General features: G+C 32.4%; 1 protein-coding gene across 6 annotated transcripts in view; it reads right to left on the reverse strand.

Annotated features, from left to right (window-relative positions):
- LOC124356170 (regulatory-associated protein of mTOR) overlaps positions 1-25987 on the reverse strand; it is a 98843-nt gene that overhangs the window by 37159 nt on the left and 35697 nt on the right. For 4 of the 6 annotated variants that reach the window (XR_006921826.1, XM_046807337.1, XM_046807336.1 and 1 more), the window contains exons 8-21: positions 23273-23466; positions 21671-21799; positions 18795-18986; positions 15703-15777; positions 14423-14613; positions 13216-13282; positions 12525-12668; positions 11634-11742; positions 10420-10593; positions 8812-8960; positions 7211-7288; positions 5483-5571; positions 4038-4143; positions 1295-1455 (exon numbers count right to left, since the gene is read on the reverse strand). Coding sequence is in view for 5 of the 6 variants with exons in the window: in XM_046807337.1 (XP_046663293.1) it covers positions 1295-1455; positions 4038-4143; positions 5483-5571; positions 7211-7288; positions 8812-8960; positions 10420-10593; positions 11634-11742; positions 12525-12668; positions 13216-13282; positions 14423-14613; positions 15703-15777; positions 18795-18986; positions 21671-21799; positions 23273-23466 (1858 nt within the window). In the remaining variant the exon portion in view is untranslated. The remainder of the gene's footprint in view (positions 1-1294; positions 1456-4037; positions 4144-5482; positions 5572-7210; positions 7289-8811; positions 8961-10419; positions 10594-11633; positions 11743-12524; positions 12669-13215; positions 13283-14422; positions 14614-15702; positions 15778-18794; positions 18987-21670; positions 21800-23272; positions 23467-25987) is intronic. The other 2 variants (XM_046807338.1, XM_046807339.1) reach the window with 2 other exon arrangements.

The raw sequence follows: 25987 nt of genomic DNA on the forward strand, positions 1-25987 counted from the left end.
TTAAAAGGGAGAAGAATATTGATACCCCTAAACTTCTCCACAAATAAAACCACGTTAACCTATTCAAGACTTTAGACTTGCTTGACCTTCAGTTAACATCGTGTAAACATGGCATTACGAAGTGATATGGAAGTGTTTATTTGTATTTTTTGTTGTATAAACATTATCATCGTATGATTAAAGCTATAGATGGAAAGTTTAGGCAATTACAAAAAGTAGGAAATATCACGATTTTATACAAAAATATGACATACAATTCATCTATTCTTTGTTAATGCATTATAGCACGTCTATTAGGAGTTAAAAATTAACTACCATAATGTACCGATCCTTAAGACATGTTTTTTGTATTTCAAAACCACAAATAGATATTATAATTAACAAATTATCGTAGTTTTATAAATCATAATATTTCACTTGCAGTTCAAATGTTCTATATTTATGTACATGCACCCATGAGTTCTTCTTCTATGGAGCAATCTATTGCCATGCACTTAAGCCTCAAGGGCCTTTGGGCACCCCAAAAGTATACCATGAGGCCAGCCAGTTTACAGTTTCAGCAATTCTACAAACCGCTGAAAACAACCAATCAGGTCCTCCTGGGGAAATTCATTAACCTTGTCCATACTACTAAAAATGGCATAGCGATCCCTTGCTATTGCAGGACAATCAAAGAGTAGGTGTCCAGCAGTTTTCTCCTACCCGTCACACAATCTACAAAGCATGCCAAGAGAATGCCAACTCTGTGAGGATGCTTCCTCAGGTGACCATGTCGTTTAATTAGACCTGCAAACTGAGAAGACACCGATCTACCTAAAGAGAGAAGATCAGACGTTACCCTGGGTGAAGGGGACTGCAGGACTAATCTACTCATCCTCAAACCCAGATGCAGTCTCCACCTTCTCTCACATTCAATGAGAACTCTCTTTGAGGCAGCCCCTAAGGATTTACACCAAAAAATATCACAGAACGGCCGAGGCCCTATCATATTGGATAATAAGTCTATTGGCCAGGGCATCAGCTCTTTCGGAACTTAACACACAATCACATTGTTCATTCTGCCAAGGGAACTTTAATATCCTCTTTCTAATGACACATCACGAAGAAGGGGTAGGAGGGTACTTATAATTTGGAAATTTATAGTTGGGAAGTAATCTCCATTTAGAAATCAATTCCACAAACTTGTTACTATAAAGGCCAAGATACCAAGAACATTCCCAACTCTACTTAATCTGCAAATAGCTGAAACTTTAGGTAAAAGACTGATTGATTAACTATTATAAACAATACTAACCTGTATTCTCTCTGGTAGAAGCGAGGACTCTCAAAGTCCTCTGCGCTATCTGTACTAGCAGACGATGGCTGGGAAAAGTGTTTACAACACCACTCTGTAAATTGAGTTGTCACCAGTGGCCTCATACCTCCTCCTCCTTCTTCGTTAGAGTCCTCTGTGATCTGCAGACAAACCAGTTGTGTGTTAATAAGTACTTCTCGATATACTGCCGTCAATACCACTTATATGCAAAATTAGACAATACTAAAGTGGGAAATGGACGATTTAAATATTTTAAATTTTAAACCTAAGCATTCTACTCTAGAATCAAGGATATATACATGGGTTCAGAGACTGTGTTGAGTAGAGCAACTGGTGAGTCACATGAAGGTTACAGGAAAAAGCCTTCTTTTCACAACACTACTCGCCACGGCTGTTTGATTTCCACAAATTTAGTACATGTGAGCAAACATCTAGCAAGGACTTTGTTTTGAATCCAGTCTTTGATGAAATATCTATTTGGATATCAATCAGTTGTTCACTCTTTTCAACGTGTAAGTGTAGAGGTGGCCACTTATTCATTAAATGGATTTGATGATGGAATTTATAGAGTTGACATCGTTGATAGGGAGGTATTCATCAAAATATACTTTCAGTTTGGAAAGATATTGCAAAAACACATTATTGAGTTCGTCTTTCACAGTTAAATCATTTTCTTCAAGGCAGGATATCCTGTGCAATCACCTTTAGCCATTATAGCCTTCCAATGATCGAATTTATTTTTAAAACCTTCCACTCCGTCTGAAGGTTTTTAGATATTTGTGTTTTTTCCTAGCAATAATTTGTTTAGTATTTTCAATTTTACAAACGTATCAGTAACAAAAGATAGCTTCACCTATCAAAAAAAAAGTTTTTAGCCTATCAATAAATTTGTTGGCACTGGCATGGTTTTTATCCTTCAGGTAAGCATATACATTGTGTTTAAGCTCAAGTACCTCAGAAATGGAGCTGCCAAGGAACAACCAACAAAAGCTACTGTAGAATAAAACACACAAATGGTCAGATCCACGATTTTGGACATTTCTTCAAAAAACTTCACCTTTTTAGAAATATTTTTAATAGAAATAAATTTTGCAATTACTTGCATCGGTCACAATCTTAAGTGTATTGTGCAGTTCCTACTGAGATGTTCAGCGTCCACTGCTTCTCTAGAGAAAATGATGTAATGATGAAATAGAGAAAATGAAATGAAATATTTCTTACATTTTGCCTCAAATAAAGAAATATTTCATTTCATTTCCTCTATTCCAACACATTCTTGCCAGTCAATGTCATACCGACTCATAAAGTTATCTAAAATATTAAACAGATCTTAGCCTGTTGTAGTACATCTTTTGATTTGTTTACAGAATAAAATATGTTCAAAAAAAGTGTTTTTATTAATACATCTTACATAGCGTATCAAATGGGTGTCTTTGTTACTCCCAGTAGCCTTGTCCAACTGCAGTGCAAAATCCTTACATTTTAGAAGTAAAAGCAGCTCACCGCTAATATTCTGCTATGTCGTCCACCCTATGACAGTGTACTGTTTGTCAAGGATACTTTTCAACTTGTTTAGCAGTGTCTTTACCTATTATTATTTTTACCATGTCTATGGCAGCTGGCAATATAAGATCTCACCAGAGCATCATTGAGCGATGACATAGCAATCTCTTTTGATAAGGTTTAATTTTGTTTAATATAAATATAACTTGATATGACATTATAAACCTAGTCTAGTGTCAAGGCAATAACAAATATATTTTTCCAAACAATATGGTTACTTTGTTAATCATTGTCACACAACCGCGGTGCCCGTGAAAGGATTTCGGGGTTGTCCACACAAACTTTGAGATAAACTACCATAAGCCCTTCCCACACTGTGTGTGTTTAACTATTACTGTCACGACGCATCTTTCAAAGTGAATATATACAACTTAAATGGTTTTTATCATTACAAAAGACAGTTTTGTTTATTATTTGTTACAATATATTATTAATATAGTATATTAAACATATTAGGAGACTGAAAGAAAAAGAAAACTTTAGTAGTTATGAATCACACATATGATTAAACATTACATTAGGGATGTTTGACCTAAAAATATATTTAAAACTAAAACAAATATGTGTATTAAAATTAATTTTATTTTTTGGTATTTTAGTTTTATTGAAGTGCAATTCGAAGTTCTCCTTTAAAAATTTGTTTGAAGTGAAAAATATATACTTTTAAATAGAATAAAAAATAATTTCTTAATATCAAAACAACATAAATCCTATATTAAATTAAAATTATAGTTCTAAACACATTCATTCATTATCAATATATTATAAATAAAAATATATACATTTCAAATAATGTAAATAAAACAAATTTGCTCTTATCTGCACAAATATTTTTGGCCCATCATCTGCCCAACTCTAACTCAAATTACAATAAACAAGTAAGATTTATAAAAATAAAACATACTTTATCAAAATAGCCTAAGAAGATTAATATAAAATGTACAATTACAACCCTGTAGTAGTCATGTTCAATTGGATACCAAATTGAGAGGATTACTGCATTATTTATAAATTTCACAATTCCTACCAATTTAAAGTTAGCAGAAAGTTGAGTAATATGTGCCATATTGGCCATTTTCTTGCACGTGTGAGGCGTTATATGGTTTATTGGACATTAGATTAAAAGTACTACAGTATTACTAAGCTTATGTCTACCCACCGTGTTGGGCATGTTCTTGCGTGCACGAGGTACTATATGGTTACGTCCAGATGTCAGGCGGTGGAGATCAGTGGCTGAACCTACTAAGTTAGGTGGAGGTGAATCCCTGTAACATAAAACAGTGCATGAGATACTATATGGTTACGTCCAGACGTCAGGCGGTGGAGATCAGTGACTGAACCTACTAAGTTAAGTGGAGGCGAATCCCTGTAACATAAAACAGTGCATGAGATACTAGATAATTACGTCCAGAAGTCAGGCGGTTGAAACCAGTGGCTGACTCTACCAAGTTAGGTAGAGGTGATTACAATTACTAGACTACAACATAATTTCTGCAGCACACAACAGCTAAGTTATGCCACAATCATCGTTTGAATCATTATAAATTGAACTATTGAGAGCCTCGTCAGTGTTTCCAGAGAGCTGAGCTTGCTCTAACCAGTTTGTACATCTTACATTTATACTATGGATTTGGATGTACATTGACATGACACAGCAATTTATATAGATATGAGACACAAGCTAGAAAGCACTTACATAGGCAGAATAGCAGCATTTATTTCTCAGGTTGAGGCCAAACTCATAAACAAGGTTCCACCAACACTACCTTGTGTTGTTCAGTCTATAAGTTCATGGAACATGCATGAAAGAAGCAATCTGGGAAGTACTGTACCCCTGTACACTGTAATTTTGCAGTGAGACGAATTAAATCTCAATGATTTCATCAGAATGTTAGAAATTAATTGAACAGGTTGAAAACAAGATAATAAAACAATTGTTTTTGAACTTTTTATCTGAAGGTCTTTATCAGAAGCTTCACTAAGAGACTGAATAAAATGAAGGCACAATTTTGAATATGCTGACAGTGCAGTATATACTGGCATAAGCATATACTTGTTCACTTACTCCTATTTTCATAGTACACTACTTTATTTTATAATCATCCAAGTGGACCCTTTCATCATTTGACACATTAGTACATTGCATCCTGTTCTGCATAACTAAGAACCTTCGAAAACAAAGACATCTATCCAGCCACTATCCTAGAATGGTATTAGTTTAAATTCTACCTGTCCATAGAACAGCCTCAATTGAAAAAAAACCTTCATATGCTGTGTAATGAATTTGTTCAAAAAGATGCTACATCTGAAACATCTGAAAGACAACCTCAGAGCTTTAAAGAGGAAACTTTGATCTGGGCTATATGACAACTTGTTCTACAATGCTGGATGAATTCTCATAGAATGATAAATCTGAAATAGACCTCACATTCATAAAATTTTAATCTGTAAAACTTCATGACTCTGTAACATACCTCAATGATATTGTTAGTAAAGTTTATTGTCTATTATGACTCATTATCCAAAATTGAAATAAAACATACATATTAAACTTATTGTGTACTATAAATTCACTAGAAAATTCCACATTGAAGTATAACTTACCCCAAGAAGGACCTGTTGGAAGGGGACGGTGGCAGTGACAGTGAAGTATTCAGTCTTGATTCAGTGTTTTCCTTGGTCATGTCTCTGACCTGAAAATAGGTTTTAAATAGAGTAATATTTACCAAAGTCAAATGGAAATTATTTTATAAAAGGTTAAATATGTTCTAATTTCAGTAGTAATAAGAAATAATTGTTAAAACCATTCAACAGTTATTTTTTCTATTTTTTAACAATGCAGGGTGGGAAAAAGAATGGAATTGCTTCTTCTGTATTTTAATGCAAATTGTGTTATCTAAAAAAATTGAAATCGAGGCGTAAACTTATCTCATCAATAAATATTTCTCAAAAGTTCATTCATATTTATACTGAGATGTTGCTGAGTTTTAAATGAAAGCACAGGTCAAAATATCTGTTGATTCAATGTATTTAAAACTGCTGTAGACTTTGAGTTTTCTTTGTTGTATTTAACAATAACAATTAAGGTAAGTTACTGGAACTTCTTCATTAAGCACCTTAAATAATAATAAGTTACTTTACATCCATTTGTCAGAACACCTTTAGTAAACAATATGTGTTTATACATTTGCAGTGTATTGTTTTTAATTGTAGAAAATAGGCTCATTGCCCAAATGGTAACATGATTGTTTTTAATCAAATAAAACTATAAAATATTAAATTATTATTAATTATTATGCATTTGAATGCTGGTAATGAAATGTGTAAAAAAACATTCATATTATTTGGAAAAAATTTTGTTTTAATCAACTGTATATGAATTGACAATTTATAACAGCCCTTCAAGGCATCTATTTTTATGGCATATTTTAAATTTGTTGCAAAATTAACTGACGGAAAATATTAGTGGACTGTGGGTGCCTAATTTTATTAATTATAAATACAAAAATATTGAAGAATCACACACAACTCAAAACCCAGTAAGCACTAAAATACAAGCACTCAAATTTGAAAGCAGATACGTAAAAATTAAAAGAAAGTTTTAATCAATCCGGCTTCAAAATTTATAACTAACAAGAAAAGAGAATAAAATACATATTACACAAAAATAATTCAGAAATTATGATCAACAACAATATAACAGCATTGAATAAATAGCATTTATTTTTGATGCAAGAGAAAAACTTCAATAAATTATACAGGGAAGTCCAAAGCAGGTGAAAATGCCAATTATCAAACACATAGAAGTAATCAACCACAACAATAATAAAATAAAAAATTAAGAGAAATTTAAAGGAAAGTGAAATGGAGTGCACATACATGGTGTACATGAACTAATTTTTAAATATAGTTTAATTACCACACAAAATAATTTCATTTTCATTTTGGAAACTATACAAAGTTTATAACAGTAAAATGTTACACTTTCTTAATTATGGAGGTTATTAGAAAACACAACATATTTTAGCACTATTTCAGAAAAGTTTAGTACTTTAACTGAACTAATATTTATTAATATCAATTATTTTGGATAACATAAATACATTTTTCTATTAGAATAAAATTACGATAAATTTTTAAGCGATTAAAAATGCTTTAATGGGATTTGATTTTTTTTTCATAATTTGACAAAGTTAAGCGGTAAGACACAATGAGGATATAGAAATTGGAAAATCACTCTGCATAAAGTTCGATAGAAAGGGACAAAAAAGAAATAACAGAAAGAAGGCTAAGAAAGAACGAGTCCACCATGCCGCAGAGAGGAAAGCTTACAGAGAGCAGATGTCCAGTTGATCCAGCCCACGTCTGTTCATCTCTGTGTCGCAGCCCAACGCTGGGCCAGGCACAGACCTTATATATACAAAGAGACACTATTATCCCTGACATTTAGCATCTGCCATTGTACATACACACATAATAAAGCTGCTATAGTTTTCTCGTTTCATAACTAAAAAAGAAATATTAATTAGTCTACTAAATTTAAAATTTTTAACAATCATTAGAATGTAACACTTAAGAGTGGAGCTGTTCAGAAAGTAACAGATACATTTTGCCCATCACAGTGGTAGGCTAGAGCCACCATCTCGGTGTCATAATCTTCCCACAGTTTGAAAACATCTAGCAGTGTAGCGTTGTGGACTGTGTTCCTTCTACTATACTTTTTGCAAGATGTTAATATGTGAGCTGCAGTAGAAATTAGGAAGTGCATCCTACATTTAGGTTTTTGTTGCTAAAAACAACATAAGAATTAAAATTTATCATCAACTTTGTGATCTCTATAGAAAAAGAATGAATGAGACAATGGTGCATTGATTTAAAAAAATGACAACAATTTACATCATAAGGATTGCAGTTGTAAGCCTCGTCTTGTGATTATGTTGTAATTGATCAGACTACCTTCAACAAAGTGCAATGGTATGGTATCTATTTTTTGAATAAATTAATTTATTTCAGTTCCTAGGCTCTCTTTAATTTGTAATAATTTATCTTTATTTATACTGTTTTAAACAGTTTTTACTTTTGATGCTATTAACAGTAATTAATTAATTTTTAGGTTGTAGTTTATTAAATTTGAATTATTTATTAGTGTATAAGGCTCATATGTAGAACTTGTCTGACATTGTAATTTTGCTGTGCCTGTCATATGTAGGACACCATCCAACATTGTAAGGATTCCTGTTACTTTTGCTTTATTTTCAATCGGTCTGCAATGTTCCCAATTGGTGCTATGATCACATGGCATTCTTAGGAACCAACACATATTTCAATACATTTGGTCTTTTCCCATCAAACAGTGTGTATGGAAAATGAAAAAATCAGGTTCTTCATAAACAGACCAACTGTTACCCACTCCATCACCACCACCATCACTTGCTGTTGGGTCTAGGCCTACGCTATCATCACTGTCATTGTGTTATGTTTTCCAGTGTTGGAAGACCATCGCAATCACTCTGTATATTTTTATCAATACTAAGAATCATCACCATTCTCTGACTCAGCAATAACTTCACAATCAGGTACGAAAGATGTATTTGGGAACGCCACATTGAGTTACTGACGTGAAAACACATCAGAAAATAGACTAGAAAACTGACTACAACAACAAAAACCAGCAAATGACAATCGTTCTCCACCTGCGATATCAGATGATGTCCTACATACGAGCTGTAAGGAGAACATTGTACTATCAAAGGCAAAATATAATAAAATAAGGATTTTTCATTTTATTAAATTTTAATTTAGAATCATATTTACTTTCTGGACAGCTACCATATAAAATTCATTGAAAGTAATTTTTCAACATTACTATCCAGTTTTCACACAACATAAAAGGTAATTATAAAATGATTAAGTTATGGACTGTAGACACTCACCTGGTCACGGATGTGGTCCGTGATGGTGCGCGATAGCTGCGCAACGCCGGGAAACGGGTCAGAATCAAGGCTAGTTAGAGCTTGCCACATTTTCATGTAAACGCTACCAAATGACAGCTGTGGTAAGTTATTGAGTAGAGAACATCCACCTGCAATATTTTAAATAGTTTACTACTCCACCACCCCAGATGAAAACTTAAATTGATCTCTCTTTGTAAAAAAGTGTTTGTTGAGGATCTCTGTAAAAACGTCATAAGACAATTTGATATAAAAGCTAATTGTTCTAATTAACCTTTTCGTTATAGTTCTATTTCACAAATTATAAGCAAAAAATTCGTAAAAATATATATTTGACAAAACTATAAAAATAATTGTTATTGTTGAATATTATCATACATTTTTTTGTAAAAAGCATAGAAATGTTAAAGTAAAGCTACAAATAAAGCTATGAAAAAATATTTACTTTATTTCAAACACCAAGTTTTTTACCTGTTCCCCCTTCCAGTAGTTTGTCATTAAAATGCAATATAAATGCAAAACTGATACACTTCAACTTCATCCTTCCTGTTCACAAAACAGCCAACTACGCAATAAACCATCTTATGCTAGAAACAAAATGTACAGTGCACAGCCTGACAAAAAGTCAAAGTCAAGTCAAGTCAAAAAGTCAAAATCTCTTTATTTACAATTTTTGTAGAGAAATGTATTGGTGTCAAAATACAAATGTTAAAGATACACATTTACAGAATATAAATTAGAGTTGAGCAGATCAATAGTTTCAAGATCAGTAGCTCACATAAATTGAAGAAGGATCTCTGGACATGGCTTCAGAAAAGAGTTTTCTACAGTCTGGAGGAGTTTTTTTAGTTGGATAGACAATGCATGAGGACCACATTCTTAAAGAAGATATTTTTTATCTTTGTATATTAAATATAATCAACTTTTAAGAAGAAAATAGACATGATTCTAATCTTGACTATTATGAAGACAGAATTTTTTATTGCAAACATCATACTTTGCTGACAATTCTATTTGCTACAACAAGAAATGAGAAAGCTACCATAAAATTTTACATTATGGCAATAATACTGAAAAATCAATGGTAAAAATTATTCATTATTCTTAGCATAACTATTAGGACCCATATTCTTAAAATAACAAGAATGACATACAACTCCTTAGTAGTAAATCAAATGTTTGAACACGTGAAGACTTACAATAATAAGTTAGGGTTACATCTTATTCCTTTGGTACTGCAAGAGTTAAGAAATGCTATCAGGAAGAAATCTTCATACCTCTCAAATATGTAATTTCAAGTGCTCTAACTAGTACCCTTAATTTTATTTAATGTTATTCATTTTTCAGTGGTGAATGATTTATTATTTGGTCCTCAGAAAGGAACGGATGGTCAGAAAAATGTTGCAAATGGATCCAGACCGTTATCTCTAACAAATTTTCGGTGAACCGTTTCAAATGACATCAGCATAGAAAGAACTACCTTAAAAAACCTTTACCAAATACAAAATAAATAAAAGTCAGAGCAAATGCTTTTCACACACTTTTAAAAGCCAAATCAGGCAAAACAAAACTATTGCTGTACAATCTCACCTAACGAGCTGATGGAAGAACTGGAAGACACTCTCTTGAGTCGGTCAACATGTATGCCAGAGTCTAGCTGGTCCCCTCCGTACTGTGTGTTGTTGGAGAAAGTCCGCATGCGGTCACGTGACACGTTGCGCTTCAGTGACGACGTTGGCGAGAGTGTGGCATCTGAGAGCACATCTAGGTGGTTGCAAAATGAAAACTCAGTTACAGCAATAATAGACATAAAATTACTAGAACTACGAGTACTATGTGATGACAGTTCAGTAGATTTGAATTTGAGAGTGGATCAATGGTATCTGCATCATTAATTATCAGCTGATTGGAAGTACACAAACACTAAAAGATGTTTTTGCTTTATTTTAGGTTTTAAAAATCGTAGATAGATAACATAATTGACAACTCATCTTACTTTAGTAAATATTTTGGTTGTATTTTGTATTTTCTATATTTACACACATGCAGCCCCACAAGTCTACTCAATTTAATCACAAACTACAGCTGTTCGGCATTACATAATTTACTGAACTCGAAAACATGATTTTGTCGTACTATGTGTATTAAAAAAACAAATAGATAGGTAACGTTAATATTCACTAATCATCGTAATTTTATAAATATTTTGTTTTCAATTCTGTATTTATGTACATACATCACCGTGAGTATGTTGCATGTATTTGTTGATGGCAACTGATCGGCATTACACATATCACACATCCTGCCATCATTAGTGAGAAGTGCAAGTTATAGTTTTTTTATTGTTGCTAGATTTGCTATTAGAATTTAGTTTTTATACAATATTTAGAAACTGACAAATTAGCAAATATTTTCAGCAAAGCTGGGTTGTATCTTAAGCATTCCAGTAATTGAAATTCTTTCTCTTAATCAACTTTGGGAGTATTATTTGTAATCAAATTCTGAATATACCTTTTTAACTAATAAAGTAAACACATTCTGAAGTGTAACTTGTAAAAAAATAGATACAAAATAATAAAATTCTGATTCACTTATATTGTTTTAGTTTTATTTTGAAGAATTTTTTAATTTAATGTAATGATAATACAAGAAGACATTTTTAGTTTGATTTAATATGTTTAAACAATTTTTTACTTCACCATTACATCAAGATAAAGTATTATTTTCATTTATAAATTAGTTCCCTTGTTAAGTACAGTTATAGAAACTTGTGTAAGCGATAAGTTGTGCAAACTTCAGCTCACCTGTTGCCACTACCACCTGGGAACTGTCACGCAGAAGTTCCTGTAGAGCCACGGACAGGAAGGAGTTTTCAAACACCAATACCATCCACTGTAGCGCCACAACCAGTTCCTGGACAGAGGGGAATAGATATACATCAAACAACAAGTCACATGTTGGTCATTAACAATTCAAATTAAAAGAAATTTTTTTATCGCTTAATTTATACCAATAATGTAAAATTAAAATACAATTTAACCCCCTTAACTGTTACGGATATCTGCCTAGAGAACAAGCACTGACTCTTTCATTTCTTTGGTGTGAAATATAAAGTAAGAAATAACTTGATTGAAACACCAGGAGATAATCTAACATTAGCTATTTTTTTCTTCTTTGTTGGTTTTATACCCTTTATTGTTACCTGATGAAGTATGACTTTTCTTTGCAGGTCGGCCAACTTGTAAGGTTTCAAAATTATAGAGTTTCTAAAGGTTTGAAAGTTTTACGATTATATTAACATGTCAATATTGAGAGTTGTTGTCCCATCAAAGCTGTGCAAATTAAACATCTAAACTAATTATGCATCTTCAGTTTGACATTTAGAGGTTCAGCCACATGTGAAATCTACATTTCTTCCGACTGAGCCAGAAGGGATATTTTACTCTGGGTCTACATGTACTTTTCATTTAGATTAGCATATTGATTAAGACTTATTAGCATATAAGTTTGGCAAAATGTCATATGTTAGTAGTATTTGGAAATGTATACAAAAAGATATATATATATATATGTAACATGATATGTTTTTATTTTTGTATTTATATTCTTACTGAAACATAAACTTGAACTGAAACATACTGGCACTGTTTTAACCAGCTAAACATTTTTTATCGCATTTCTCAATTGTTACATACCTTCCTCACCAGAGGACACATGTCCTGAGCCACTGAAGTGATCAGCATCATTGCCACGCTCTGGTCAATGTTGTTAGCGTGTTCACTTCGTTCCGACACTGAGTTGATAAACGTTCCCAATGCATACACAGCAGCCGCCCTCACCTGCACGAATAATTAAGTTACATCAGGTTGGAATAATTAGTTCTTTTCTCTTTGGTTTCTAGTAAATTATTAATATTCACTAAGGGTTGGAAATCAAGACAGTATTAGTATTTTATTGATAATTGTGTTCAATACAAAAATGTATTCTAAAGTCAGTATATGATATAGAAAAATCTAAGCCAAAAATATGATTAGGATATAATTTACTACTAATTTAGTTCCAGATGTCAAATAAAAAGCATCTTGTTGTTAATAAAAATTTAAAATATTGAAAAAATCTAGATAACTTAATTTTACAAAAAAAAAATTCTTTTATGTAGCATACTTTGTAGAACTCTTAAGTTTTGTTTTATACAAATACAATATATAAATAACTACCAATTTAATAAACTTATAACATTTTAATATGCATATCTATGATGTGGATTTTTAAGTATACAACAATTTATTAAGTAACACCGTAGAGTAATACAAAGCGGTAATGTATTTTATGCAAATCATCAATAACTGCTGTACATGAGTCTATATCATGCTACGAACAACTTACCTCTGGAACAGGGTCTTTCAACAGCACATAGAGTTTTTCATGGGCTGAATCCCTTACTCCACACCACCTTCAAACAAAGTCAAATTTAGATTTTCTCCAGTTACACAGTAAATAAAAAATCATATTAAAAGATTACGATGAAAACCAAGTTTTATCCTATACAAGAGAAAACCTGTAATTTTATGGAATAGTCTTGTACATAGCAACTTACGTAGTATCTGACTCTTCCATTCGTTGAGCATTGTGCACCTTGTGAGTTCAGTACTATCAATAACTTCATCTGGATCTTCAAGATTGAGTTTGTTACAGCAAACCTTTTTGTGACAGCAGCTTGCTTCTTATTTTGAGCAAGACACATTTGACTGAATGGCATGCTGCTAAGAAATTTTACTTTCTGCTCTGAAAAGTAACTACCAAATTGTTCTGGTATTGCTTTCAGTAAAAAACACAATAAGGTACAAAAATACATATGGTTAAATATGGAAAAATCTTCAAATTAATAAGAAACGTCATTCTAGTCATCCATCAACTTCCCAAACTGACAAAAGTTTAGTCCATTCACAACACTGCACATCACAATTTATGTGGGATAACTTGGAACTCTGACTCAAAAATGTTGTTAGAACATATAAATAAGAAGTCCTGTTTGAAAATTTGTGTAAAAATTCTCTGCCATTATGCACCTACCCATGTAACCATCTCATTGCATAGCAAAATTCCCCATATAAGTCTCACAGCAAATATGCCTCACACACATAACCTCTCCCCACATATTTTACTGTGACTGGATAGCACTGAACTCACAAGGACGCCCTGTTGTTTGCCTAGTAGGAGAAATGAGTGCCAAGCAAATGTCATCCAGTGTAGCCCTATTTTGGATACTTTTAGGTGTTCTTCTACAAATAAGTAAAGTAAAGAATTGATAATCAAGCTCAAATCGAACCAAAATATTAATCCTGACAATCAACTTGTCTAATTACCAAATACCAAAAACTATCTTTTTTGTAATTTTTTTTTACTATAATCCAAATGTACACGATTTTTAGACATTAAAAAGGATATAATCAGTATATATATATATATATTATATTATATATATATATATATATATATATATATATATATATACTGAAATATATATAGTAATGGATCTGGGTTAAAAACCATCACTCCTCTTTCAAAATGGTAAAACCAAAACAAGAAGTACCTGGCCTTGTCGTAGTTGTGCCACAGGCGTCCCAGGCATAGTGCCAGCCATTGCCTCAGCAGAGGATTGGGGTCACCAAGCTGCTCCAGACAGACTGACACAAGATTGCTGACACGAGCTGCATCCTGCCCTGCTGCGTGTCTGTGCACAACACAAGCAAGCGCAAACGTTGCCATAGTGCGGTCCTCACTCTGCAACATACTTATGACATCAACATGGCCAAAATAATTTATATCCATTCAATTCACATTGTGTAAAATGCAAACAAAATATTAAAAGGCTTCTCTCTAGAGATTTTCAAAATGAAATTCTCATTAATGGTGTACCTAAAAATTATGTCAAAAATCTGAAAAAAATCTCTTCTATTTGTTTCTATACATCTTTTAAACATAGCTATTCATCATCTCATTTTGATCAAAATCTCTGTTACGTGACATTATGCAGTGTTCTAGTATAATGTAATTGACTTAAATTTTAGTTTGAGCTCGCTCTGATAACAATATTCTTCTAATTAACTCCTTTTTTGTAACCAATTAATCTTTTGTGTATACATCAGAATTGGAAATATATAATTACACAATTTATAAGTTTAGCAAGATCTTTTTGTAACATATATTTAAAGGGCTTAAACCTGATTCTGTACTTGCTTCATTGAAGATGGTTTTCACATGAACAATCTCTCAATATTCGTAAGTTTATTGTGTAGAATCAGTAAATCAAACCATAACAATTACTTGAAAATAAAGCCCACTTTCAGCTGCTTTGTTCCTTACATATAGCCCACTTTTTATTTCAAGGCTCATTGATAATAGCCCAAACACTATCTAGCAGATAAAAAAAACTTCCCAATTTTGTAATTACATCTTCCATTGTTTACATGGTGTGCCAATGTAAATAGCATGCATTTGAGATGCAAACTAAATTTGTTGTATAAATACTTATTGTCAAGAAAATACATTACTTCCTAAAACAGTGCAAACAGTGATGCCAGTTTTATTTAAAAGAAATATAATATACTTAACATGATGCAGTACACTGAAATGATATACACTTAAAACCTAAAAAACCATTCCAGATATTTAAATGTGACTATTTTATTAAGTCCATTTATCTTAAGTCTTTATTAAGTGTTTACTGAGCCTAGATTACACTATTACAGGATGATAATAAAATCAATATGAGGTTAAAATTAAGTTAAATCATAAGAAAACCATACCACAAAACAAATCATTATGTTTATTTTACTGACATTATTTAGATGTAATTGATCATCTACTCACTCTTATTGTGGTGTCTTGGAGGATAGAGAGAAAATACTTGTGTCCATTGTCTCTAACTAAATCAGCTTGGCATGTCTGTCAACACATTACAAAAGACATTACTCTTCTGTAAAATTTGCAAAACTGATGTACACTGTCAGTTTTTACACATTAACAAGGACTGTAATTTACTTCCAGCATGAAGCAAGAAAGAAGATTTAATTACATCAACTGTGTGATTTAGCACTAATGTTAAAAAATGTACATTGCTATTTTATACTTGTTGGGTTTTTATTTTTGTTCTTGATGTTAAAAGTTATAATGAGCGTTCAAATTTTATTAGATGAAGTTTCTTTGATTGTAACAATTTGTTTAGGTTTCATAGTCAATTCTTTGTTTAATATTAGGAAGCAAAATCTGACCAGCTGATAACGGAAACACTATTGTACTACATACAGTAAGATATAGAGAAAATCATCAAAACTTAGAACATTAGCAAACATACTAGGCTAAATAAAAATTCAACAAAGTATTTAGCACAAAGTAGCCAAAATTTAAAAATATATAAAAGTAAATTTTTCAGTTACATTCAGATCAAAACTAACAACTCACCATTCCAAAATCCCTCACATGTATGGCTCCTAAAATTTCATAACCCTAGCATATTTTTCGGCCAATAGTAAGTTTCTGAAACCCACTGTGCAGGGAATTATCTAAAGTTGTCTTGGGCCTTCTGACAGAACTTGTAGGAAAAACTAAATTCTAAAAATTCGAAGTACTTTGTTATACTACAAATTTGTCTACAAATTTGAACCTATAGGCTAGTTAGTTTTAAAAGGAAACTAAACTTGTGATCCCCGTAATCATGGAACTGTTAGAATTATTTAACAACAGTTTATAGAAAGAAAACATACTGACCAATATTTGAATATTCAATCTAACCATAAAACATCTGTCTAAGAATTAGCTGAATACTCTGTTTGACAGAGTAAGAGCTTGAGCATACAAAATAGAATCCACAGTCTGTCATAAATAAGTGCTAAAGAAATTATAGGAAACATCCTGAGGCAGTAAACGATGATAGATAAAAGTTTAATTACATATCAATCCCTAAGTGCCAGGATTATCAGAGAAAATTAGAAAAATAAGAAGAAAATATAACATAGGAATAGGGTTTAGAATCCAAACATTCTTAAGCAGTCTTGTAAAATCCAAACCAAACAATTGCACACAGGATCAAAACAATGTGTTAACAGTATAAAATGTTTCTTTGCCGTTTCTGCCATAGCGCTGCAATCAGTGTTCCACACATGCACACTAGTCATCCTGGCTATCGACTTACGCCATTTTAGTTGTTCTACGTTGTGTTTTCAGTTTTCTCTGAACGTATATAATGTTTAAGACACTTAGTGATCCCGCCGATTGAGAAATTCTTTCTGTAATAAGATTTTTGAACACAAGGAATGTGAAACCGGCTGAAATTTATTGTCAACTTCGAGATGTTTAACCCATTGCGGATTGTATTGTTTTGGCGCGCGGGCACGAGTTAGGCCCGGCCACTGCGTGACGAGCCCAGCTCGTCAGTGATCTGCAATGGGTTAAGGCTTGGGCTTTCATGTAGAAATAAAATTGTGTTGAAAAAAAATGTTTTTTATAAACAGAACTTACTTTCTAAACACGCCTCATACAGGTGATACAAAACGACCATTAGATATGAGAGAACATTAGGGCAATAAAGAAAAAAGCTAGTGGAAAAGTCTAAAACTGCTCAATATTGCTGGTTAAAAAATCATCACATTATGTGGCATGAAGTCAATACAATGAAACATTAAAAGCAGTTTTTCAAATGTAAAATAATTGAGTCTTCATACACAGAGTTACAAAACATCCCGTATTAGTGAAACGTGCACTTGGAGACGTGCACCATTGCTAGAAACACACATGTTTTTGTGACTCATGACCTACAAGGTATGTTTAGAAAGTAACGGGAACTTTAATTTTTTTTTTAAATTTATTTGTTTACATTAATGTTGTCATCTATAAAATAGTTCTCATTAGATATTATGCACTCGTGACAATGCTTCTTCCTCGAAACAATTTTCAAACTCTATCTTTGGGATAGCCTTTAGCTCGTTCAGAAATACACTTTAAATGTCATCTATGCTTGTTTTTGTCGATCCAGAATGGCTCCACTTGGATGATCGAGTCTTCATCATATCCGTAAACCCATGTTTCATCACCTGTTACAACATGTTCTAATACTTTACATTGTCATTGACATAATTTAGTGACTATAAGCAACTTCCATTCTCCGCTGTTTTCATAAAATTTCAACCATTTTGGAACAAAATTTTGTTGCCACACATTTTATACCCAAAATGTTTGAAAAAATGTCACGGCATGAGCAAACCATTGCCACTGAAAAAGCAAAAAATGAATACAGCTGGAAATGTTATTATACTTCAGGATTATAAGTACCAACAAAATAAAAAAAACTCTTGACAGTTGGACTCTCTAAACCCACGAAACTAAAAAATTCTCATTACTTTTTTAGCACACTTCGTATGCGTGTCACAATGCTCTGGAATGTCTTGTTTATTTTAACCTAGATTTTAGTTATGTGTTAGATTAGTTAGCTACCTGAATAAGAGATCAGATTTCAGATCTCTTCAAAATTTAGTATGTATCACTAAAAGATGGCTGAGAAGATTGTCCTAACTTCACCTCTATAAACAAAGACATTTTAATCTCACTTGTAATGTCTAAAAAACACGTTTTCTTCACAATCCCTACAGTAAATTTTTTACATAAATAAAAATTTCTAAAATACCAATCTAAAAATATTCTCATGACATTTTTACTATTTACAGGTTAAAAGAATTGCAGAAACTGTAACACTATCCTACTAAAAATATTAAAGTTTTAATTTTATTTCATATTAAATGCTGTTAAAGCTTTTATACAAACCTTGTGCATTGTATGTTAAAATCTATTTGTAAGATTTTGTTGAAAACAAATTTATGTTTATGCCATACATTTGACACTACCAAAATAAACATATATATTTTTAAGTTGGTTAACATTAATAACAACAGAAACTCTACTAGACTAACCACATCTACTGCGAGGATCTTGGCCCAAATAAATACAAGCAAGGGTCGAAGTTCTTTAGCGCCTTGAAGCAGTTTAAGAACGTAAGGAAATATTCCAACTGACAAGGCCAGATTGACTGCCCAAGGTCCCAAGTCCAAAAATTTGCCAAGCAGCTCCAACGCTCTCAGACGATGGATCTGACTCAGTAACACCTGCAACACATTACCCAACTGTATTTTATCATAGACGTGAGCTTGCTTAACCCTTTGAACCCCAGACCAAAATATTGATGGTGGAAAAAACGTACCAAAATCATTTGACCTAAGAACTACCGAGAATCCCCGGAGCAGAAACAGCTGTTTTGCATAATGTTTGTAAAAAATTAATACTTTTTGCAATTTTTTATGCTATTGTCTTGTATTACACACCAAAATGTCCAGAATGAAATTGTATACACAGAAAAAGATTAGTCTGAAGTATAAAAAAATGTTTAACAGCATTAAAATAATTTTAAAACATATGTATATAGATTTTTAGGTAAAAAAATTGATTTTAAGATTTTTTAATTAAAAAATAAGAAATATTTTTACTATGGGCACCCACATTTTATTTTTCTAAATTTAGTTTTGTGTATGTACAAAAAAAAATTATATTGATATATCTAAAAATAAACTTTTTTTGAATTTTTATATAAAAGTATGCGACTTGTAAAAACCTCTAGGCGTACAACACAAAAATCACTGATATTACCTAAATAAATAAATTAGTAAATAAATAAATAAAAAAAATTAGTATTTTAATAAAATACATATAAATATGTATTAATACTCATAAAATAAGTATTTTACGATTTCAAATAAATATGTATTAAACGCATATGCCATGGCGACGATATTACGTCGCCCGGGGATTCTCGCAACTTCATTGGCGACGATACATCGTCGCCGCGCGGGATCTTCGCATATCTTCTCGGCGACGATATTTCGTCGCCTGGGGTTCAAAGGGTTAACTTTTTAATTTTTCACTTTAGACAGTAGATAATAGACAATATTTGTTGGTGTATTCTTCAAGTAGACAATAGATAACCTTCTTTGTTGGTGTATTCTTCAAGAAGAGCAATGGTGTCAAGAAATGAACTAATTTTATTGTACAGTAATTTATAACAACTCATTGATACAAACAAAACAAGTGATATTATTAAGTTCCTGAGATTCCTCTGTGTTGAAGACGTTAGTAATGTAGTATTTAACCAAGGAAGAGTTTCTTCTCAGAGGCATTTGCCTAACACTTTTCAATGTTCTGGTAAGTATTTTCAGTTTTGTCCCATATATTTTGAATTCTCTATTCAAAAAGTGCTGTGAGAGGTGAGTAGAATAAAATTTAATTACATGTATGTGTTGCAGTGATGTACGATCTTTCCTATTTGGAGGTTCTTCTGGTGGGTATACCAGATAACTTCTTGAATAGACAGTGACAACCATTATCTGAAATGTTGGAATGCATGTCCACAGCTTTGCCTTAGTTTTAGATCAGCCATGACTAAAAGGACTTTTCTTGTTAAGGTTTCCTCCCTTCGAGTAATGTCATACTGTGAGGCCAACAATCATTAATGAGTAGAACACTATATTGGCAGATTTTACTTGATCCTACTTTATTGCAAATACTTTTCACTTGCTCAGTTTATTCAATATGACATCAAGAAATTTTAAATAGTTTCCAGTTGTTACATTAGTTAAAAAGGTTTCCTTTCTAACAAAATTTCGGTTGTTTTTATGGTTATTTTTTATATATTTTTTTTTGTTTGAAGTAGATGATTACACTGGTCTGCATAAATACCATAAAAAATCAAACATTCACCCGCTGGTTCCACAGGTTGAGACAGACTGTTACCCTTCTCACACATATTACATAACACATCAAAAAAATTAAATAATTTGGGCTCTGCAGCACAACCAACAAGACGATTTAATATTCTATTAAATAATTTTTTTAAAATTTGTATACTAGAAAGATATTTATACATTTCATGTAATTCGTCTTATTTGTATTCTGAACTGAGCAAATACTTAGTCAAAAATATTTATCAAATTCTACTAATTTAAGACAAATAAGCAACCTGGCAGGTGAAATCTTCTTCGTCAATCTCTTTTTGTATAATGAATCATTTTGACAGGTATTGGTCCTCAGCTGTGGTGTGATGATCAATCGATACTGGACACGAGTCAGGAGGTGCCTGAGCTGAAGTCAGTTCTTAGTTGTGTGAATATTACAGTTGTCTCACTTTTAATGGTAGACATAACAGTGGGACATTATTATTTGGAGTTAATAAGTTGGAAAAATAATTGCAACTTAAAGAAAAGAGATTAATGGTAATTACAATAAATTATACATAATAAAAAACACTTCAACCACTTGGTGTCAAACTTCTCATACATCACAAGTTACACAATAATTCGTTTACATTCATCTCATAACATATATTTATAAGAAATCCACAAAAACTGTTTGTAGATAACCAGAGTAAGGAAATAGTATTATCATTTAAAAAACAGCATTTGTATAAAGCAAAATTTATGTTAAAAAGGATATTAGGTTTCTATATTAAAGGATCAGGAATACTTTTTTTTACGATTTGGAACTAGTTTTGAGATTCAAAACTTTTGATTTCGACCACCACTACCAACTCAGCAAACATAATTTAACACAGTCTTATATTTCAAACTTATAAATTCAACTTCACACTTACGATTTTTCTCCTGAAAAAGATAGCAGTTAACAGCCCTACAGAATTTTGTTTCAGTCATTTTTGATCAATTTACTGATCACAAATATATGTAGCATTCCTGGTATATTTCAAAACTCTATATCTTAACAGTACCAGCTAGTGTGCCCTCACCTGCAAGACGATTGGCAGCTGTTCTGGAGGGTTTCTCTGTTCAGAGCCTAACTGCAACCAAACTTGGAAGGCGGTGAGTTGTTCTTCAAAAAAAGGTGAGTGTGTGAAATTGTCCTCGTTTGCCAACACCTGTTTTCCACAAATACAAGAGTTCATACATTGGGAACAACCCATTCCAAAATATTTCACTCCAACTTCAATTCCAAAATTTGTGATTGTTTTGCTGGCACTTGTTTGATTAAACTCTTGTCATTTCTTTCAAACTTGTTTTAATACATCCAAATATTTTATTACAAATTTAAGATAAACCATATTATACTGTAGAAATAGTTAACATTTTGGTTTTTATAATGAGAAAGATAAATTATATACGGTACATTTCTTTGTTTAATTTTATTATTGATGACGGGTGATTTGAAAGGATACCATGTTTTCAGACATTTGCCTTTGTTGAAAAGCCATTATTATTAACATTACCGATGTCTGGAAATCTGTTAATCTTTCATATATAATAGTTAAAATTTTAATTTGTGGAATCTATAAATACTAAATACTCAATTATTATGAATTTTACCTTAAAACCTGTGGTTGCAGGTCTTGTGAATAACTGTACATACAATACTCACTACAACAAATTTGCATAATCCTTTGGTAATTATTAGTGTCACTATTTATTTTAATCACTAAACCAATAAGAAGTAAACAAAATTAAAAAACTACACTATTTTATTTTCTATTTAACATAACACATAATAACCTCCCGCAGCTCATATGAGTTCCTATACAAGTTATTGCAAGCAATGTCAATAAAGAGTGGAAACCGACAGGAGGATTCTGCAAATGTAGAGAAATATTTATTGTATGTATAGTCATTCACAGAATCTACAGGCACATATCTAAGAAAGAATAATTGTACCAGTTTTTGAAATGGAATCATTACACAGTATAAAAACAACATAAAAATAAAAAAGAACATACAAATAATGCAATAAAAATGTACACACTTTTTTATTTTTTATTCCTTAACCAAGTGGTCTTGGATTGTAGGATGGAAAAAGAAGCAAATGAACAAGCAGAGAAATAAGTATTTACGAACACAGTAAGAAACATGATGTAAGCAAGAATGTGCCAATAAGATGTTGCAAGCACGTGAACAGTTCAATAGAAAAAGGAATGTATTATCTAGGAGTAATGAATATAGCCATTAGAAAGGAAGATCAAGTATATCAGTGTTAAAAGGATCGAGATGAAGCAGCTGAGGTGGTTTGTACATCTGAGAAGGACAAGGGAACGTGCCAAAAATATATATGAGAAAAAATAGAAGCAAGAAGATGATGAAAATATAGAGATATTTGGCTGTAAAGGTTGAAAGTATGTGTGAAGGGAGGAAATGGCAATACAAAACATAGGAAGGGAAAGGAGTTTTTACAAAGCATATAGATAGTTGGGTGAGAAGAGTAACAGAAGGTGGAGGGGAGACGAGAGGATTAAATATGCTGTGATGCTGAACTCTGCTAAAAAGGATGAAATTTGTGGTGTGGTTTCATTAGGTTAAAGTAATTAGAGCTCAAACAATTTTAAACCTAAATATCAAAAACTCACTGCAGGCAACTGAGCCAGTGACAAGTCTAAGGCAAGATCCCACGCTTGCCACATAGGGTGCTGGTAGGTGGGGGGTAGAGCAGGGGAACTAACTGGTGTACAGTCGTACGATCTCATGATCCTTTCAGCCAGCAGATAGTTGCGAAACAGGCTGGCCACCAGCAAATCCTGGCGGAATAACTTTTGGAACAGGTCTGAAACAGATATTAAATTAGATTCTTTCATGCAGGTGGCTTCTTTTTCTGGATCTGTCTCAGAATCAATATGAGGATCGCTCTGAAAGTTTTGAGATACATGAAGAGTTTTTGTGCTAGACTTCTGCTGGACCAGATAGACTGCTAAAGCCATGTGTTGGGGTGTTCAAAGTAATTGTCTCAAGCAACAATACACGTTTGAGGTCGCATTTTCTATTTACTGAAAGCACCCAGCCACTCAATTTTTGGAATGGAGTAAAAAATATTTATGAATCTGAAGTCAAATTAAATACATAAGTTATATTCATAATACATACGCAAGTATTTACCTACTTATATAGCCTAATCAGAAATAGAAGATAGGGACAAAGTGGCCTTCTTCTCGTCGACATCACATTCTCCTAAGAGAGAGAAAACAGAACCGCTTGTCTTAACAAAATATAATTTATTTAGTAATTTATTACTAATTATTAAAACCGCACAAGTTATAAACTGAAATCATAATTGCAAAACAAATAGCCCTGGGAATAATTTTTAAGAATATTATTGTTGAATGGATTTAATATTACATTTGCATATTACCCTTCCTTCCGACAGTCATTAACCCTCCGAGTGGTGAAAGACGCTGCAGCGTCTATTAAATCTCGTTCGCCAGTGGCAGACACGCTCTAGCGTCTATTAACGCAAGCCTCTTTTGTCCCGGTATTTCCGATGTTATGCCGCGACTTAAACGCTATACATTAGGTATGGTTTGAAAGACCAGATTCGAAACTATAATTTGATATAGTATTTAGATATACTGGCACTAGTGGAACCCTTACAACCAGTTCATCCACCTAATGTACCACCTCCTGGACCTGGAGTGGGGATCTTCCTCACCGTATTCCTCATTTACCAGGCCATAGTGAAAGTCTTAGTGCAGTGTTTGGACACACCAAAAATGGGGCAACAGTCACTTCTGGTGCCCAGCTAGTAATTGTGGGGTTCATAGGGAGTGTTTCCCTTACTTGGAACATTACTGGAGGCCTCTCAAACCAGGACGAATGAGGTTGGCTCTGATACTGACTAAAATGCAGTAAAAAACATGTGTACATAAAAGTTTCGATCAGAAATTAGTGTGTGTTTTTTTTAGGAATAATACATACAAACTATATACATTTTTTTTCAGAATTAAATTTAAACAAAATGACTATTTTGGATTTGTGTTAAAAAATTAAATTCAGTAACATCTACTCAGCCTAACATAAAAGTAAAAGATATTTAATTTTTATTTTTGGAATTCAGCACATTAGTTTTTAACACCTATCCAAAGAAAGTGTTTCAAATTATTACCATTGTATTCTGTGTGTATTGTAGTTTAATTTGATATATGATATGTCATACTTATATAATTTACAGTATTTTATATAAATTTTCTTTTGTGAACATACAAAATCAGTAAAATTGTCCTGCCACTTGGAGAAAAAAGTACTGCCACTCGGAGGGTTAAACTTTTTCACTTCTTATTGCCAGACCATTTTCAATCTTTGTGTAAGGGCATTAAAAAAAAATAAGGATATATATAAAGAAAAAGACTACTTCAAAATCTTTTAATATTCAACTCAATTACTGTTTTCATAAAGGATATAAAATATATAGTGTATACAATGAATAAAAAGTAAACATATATATTCTTTATTGAAATTGTTAATGATTGTGAAGTCTTTTATTGTTCTATATAATAGTCTTTGAGCCAATATTTTTCCATATATATATATATATATATATATATATAAAAGTCATAAAAAATTTTCAAATTTTTAAATATAGGTATATATATATATATATAAAATAAATGTTATTGTATAAACTGTCCATGCACGACACAATCCATGGGTCAGAGTGTAGGACAGCCCGAGTATCGTAGCGACATGCTTTTATTTAGAAGCATTTCTGCAGAAATGAAGTTTGTATACCAATCGCCAGTATTGTTAACAAATCCCTAACTCAGGGTAGATGTCCTGAGAATCTAAAAACCTCCAAAGTGTACCCTCTGCACAAACAAGGTAATAAAAAGGAAGTGCAGAATTTCAGGCCCATCTCTCTAATTCCTACAGTGTCAAAAGTCATGGAAAAGGTCATACTGACACGTCTCACACAGCATTTGGAGATAAATCGCAACCTACCAGAGAGACAACATGGCTTCATATCGGGAAGATCAACCACCAGTGCCCTCATTGATTTGGTTGAGCACCTCATTGACAACCTTGAGGAGGGAAAAAATGTTTGTAGTTTTTTTCTAGATCTAAGCAAAGCTTTCAATTGCCTTAACCACAGATTATTATTGACAAAACTTAGCTCTTTAGGCATCAAGGGTACAGCACTAAAGTGGTTTGAAAGTTACTTGCAGGGTAGAAGGAACATAGTGGAGATCAGACAGGTTCTGGAGGGAAATATCAGAGTTGAAACATCCGAACCGATGGAAATTAAAAGAGGTGTTCCTCAAGGATCTGTCTTGGGGCCTGTACTGTTTGTGCTTTTC

This window comes from Homalodisca vitripennis, chromosome 2 (genome assembly GCF_021130785.1).
Source record: "Homalodisca vitripennis isolate AUS2020 chromosome 2, UT_GWSS_2.1, whole genome shotgun sequence".
NCBI lineage: Eukaryota > Metazoa > Arthropoda > Insecta > Hemiptera > Cicadellidae > Homalodisca > Homalodisca vitripennis.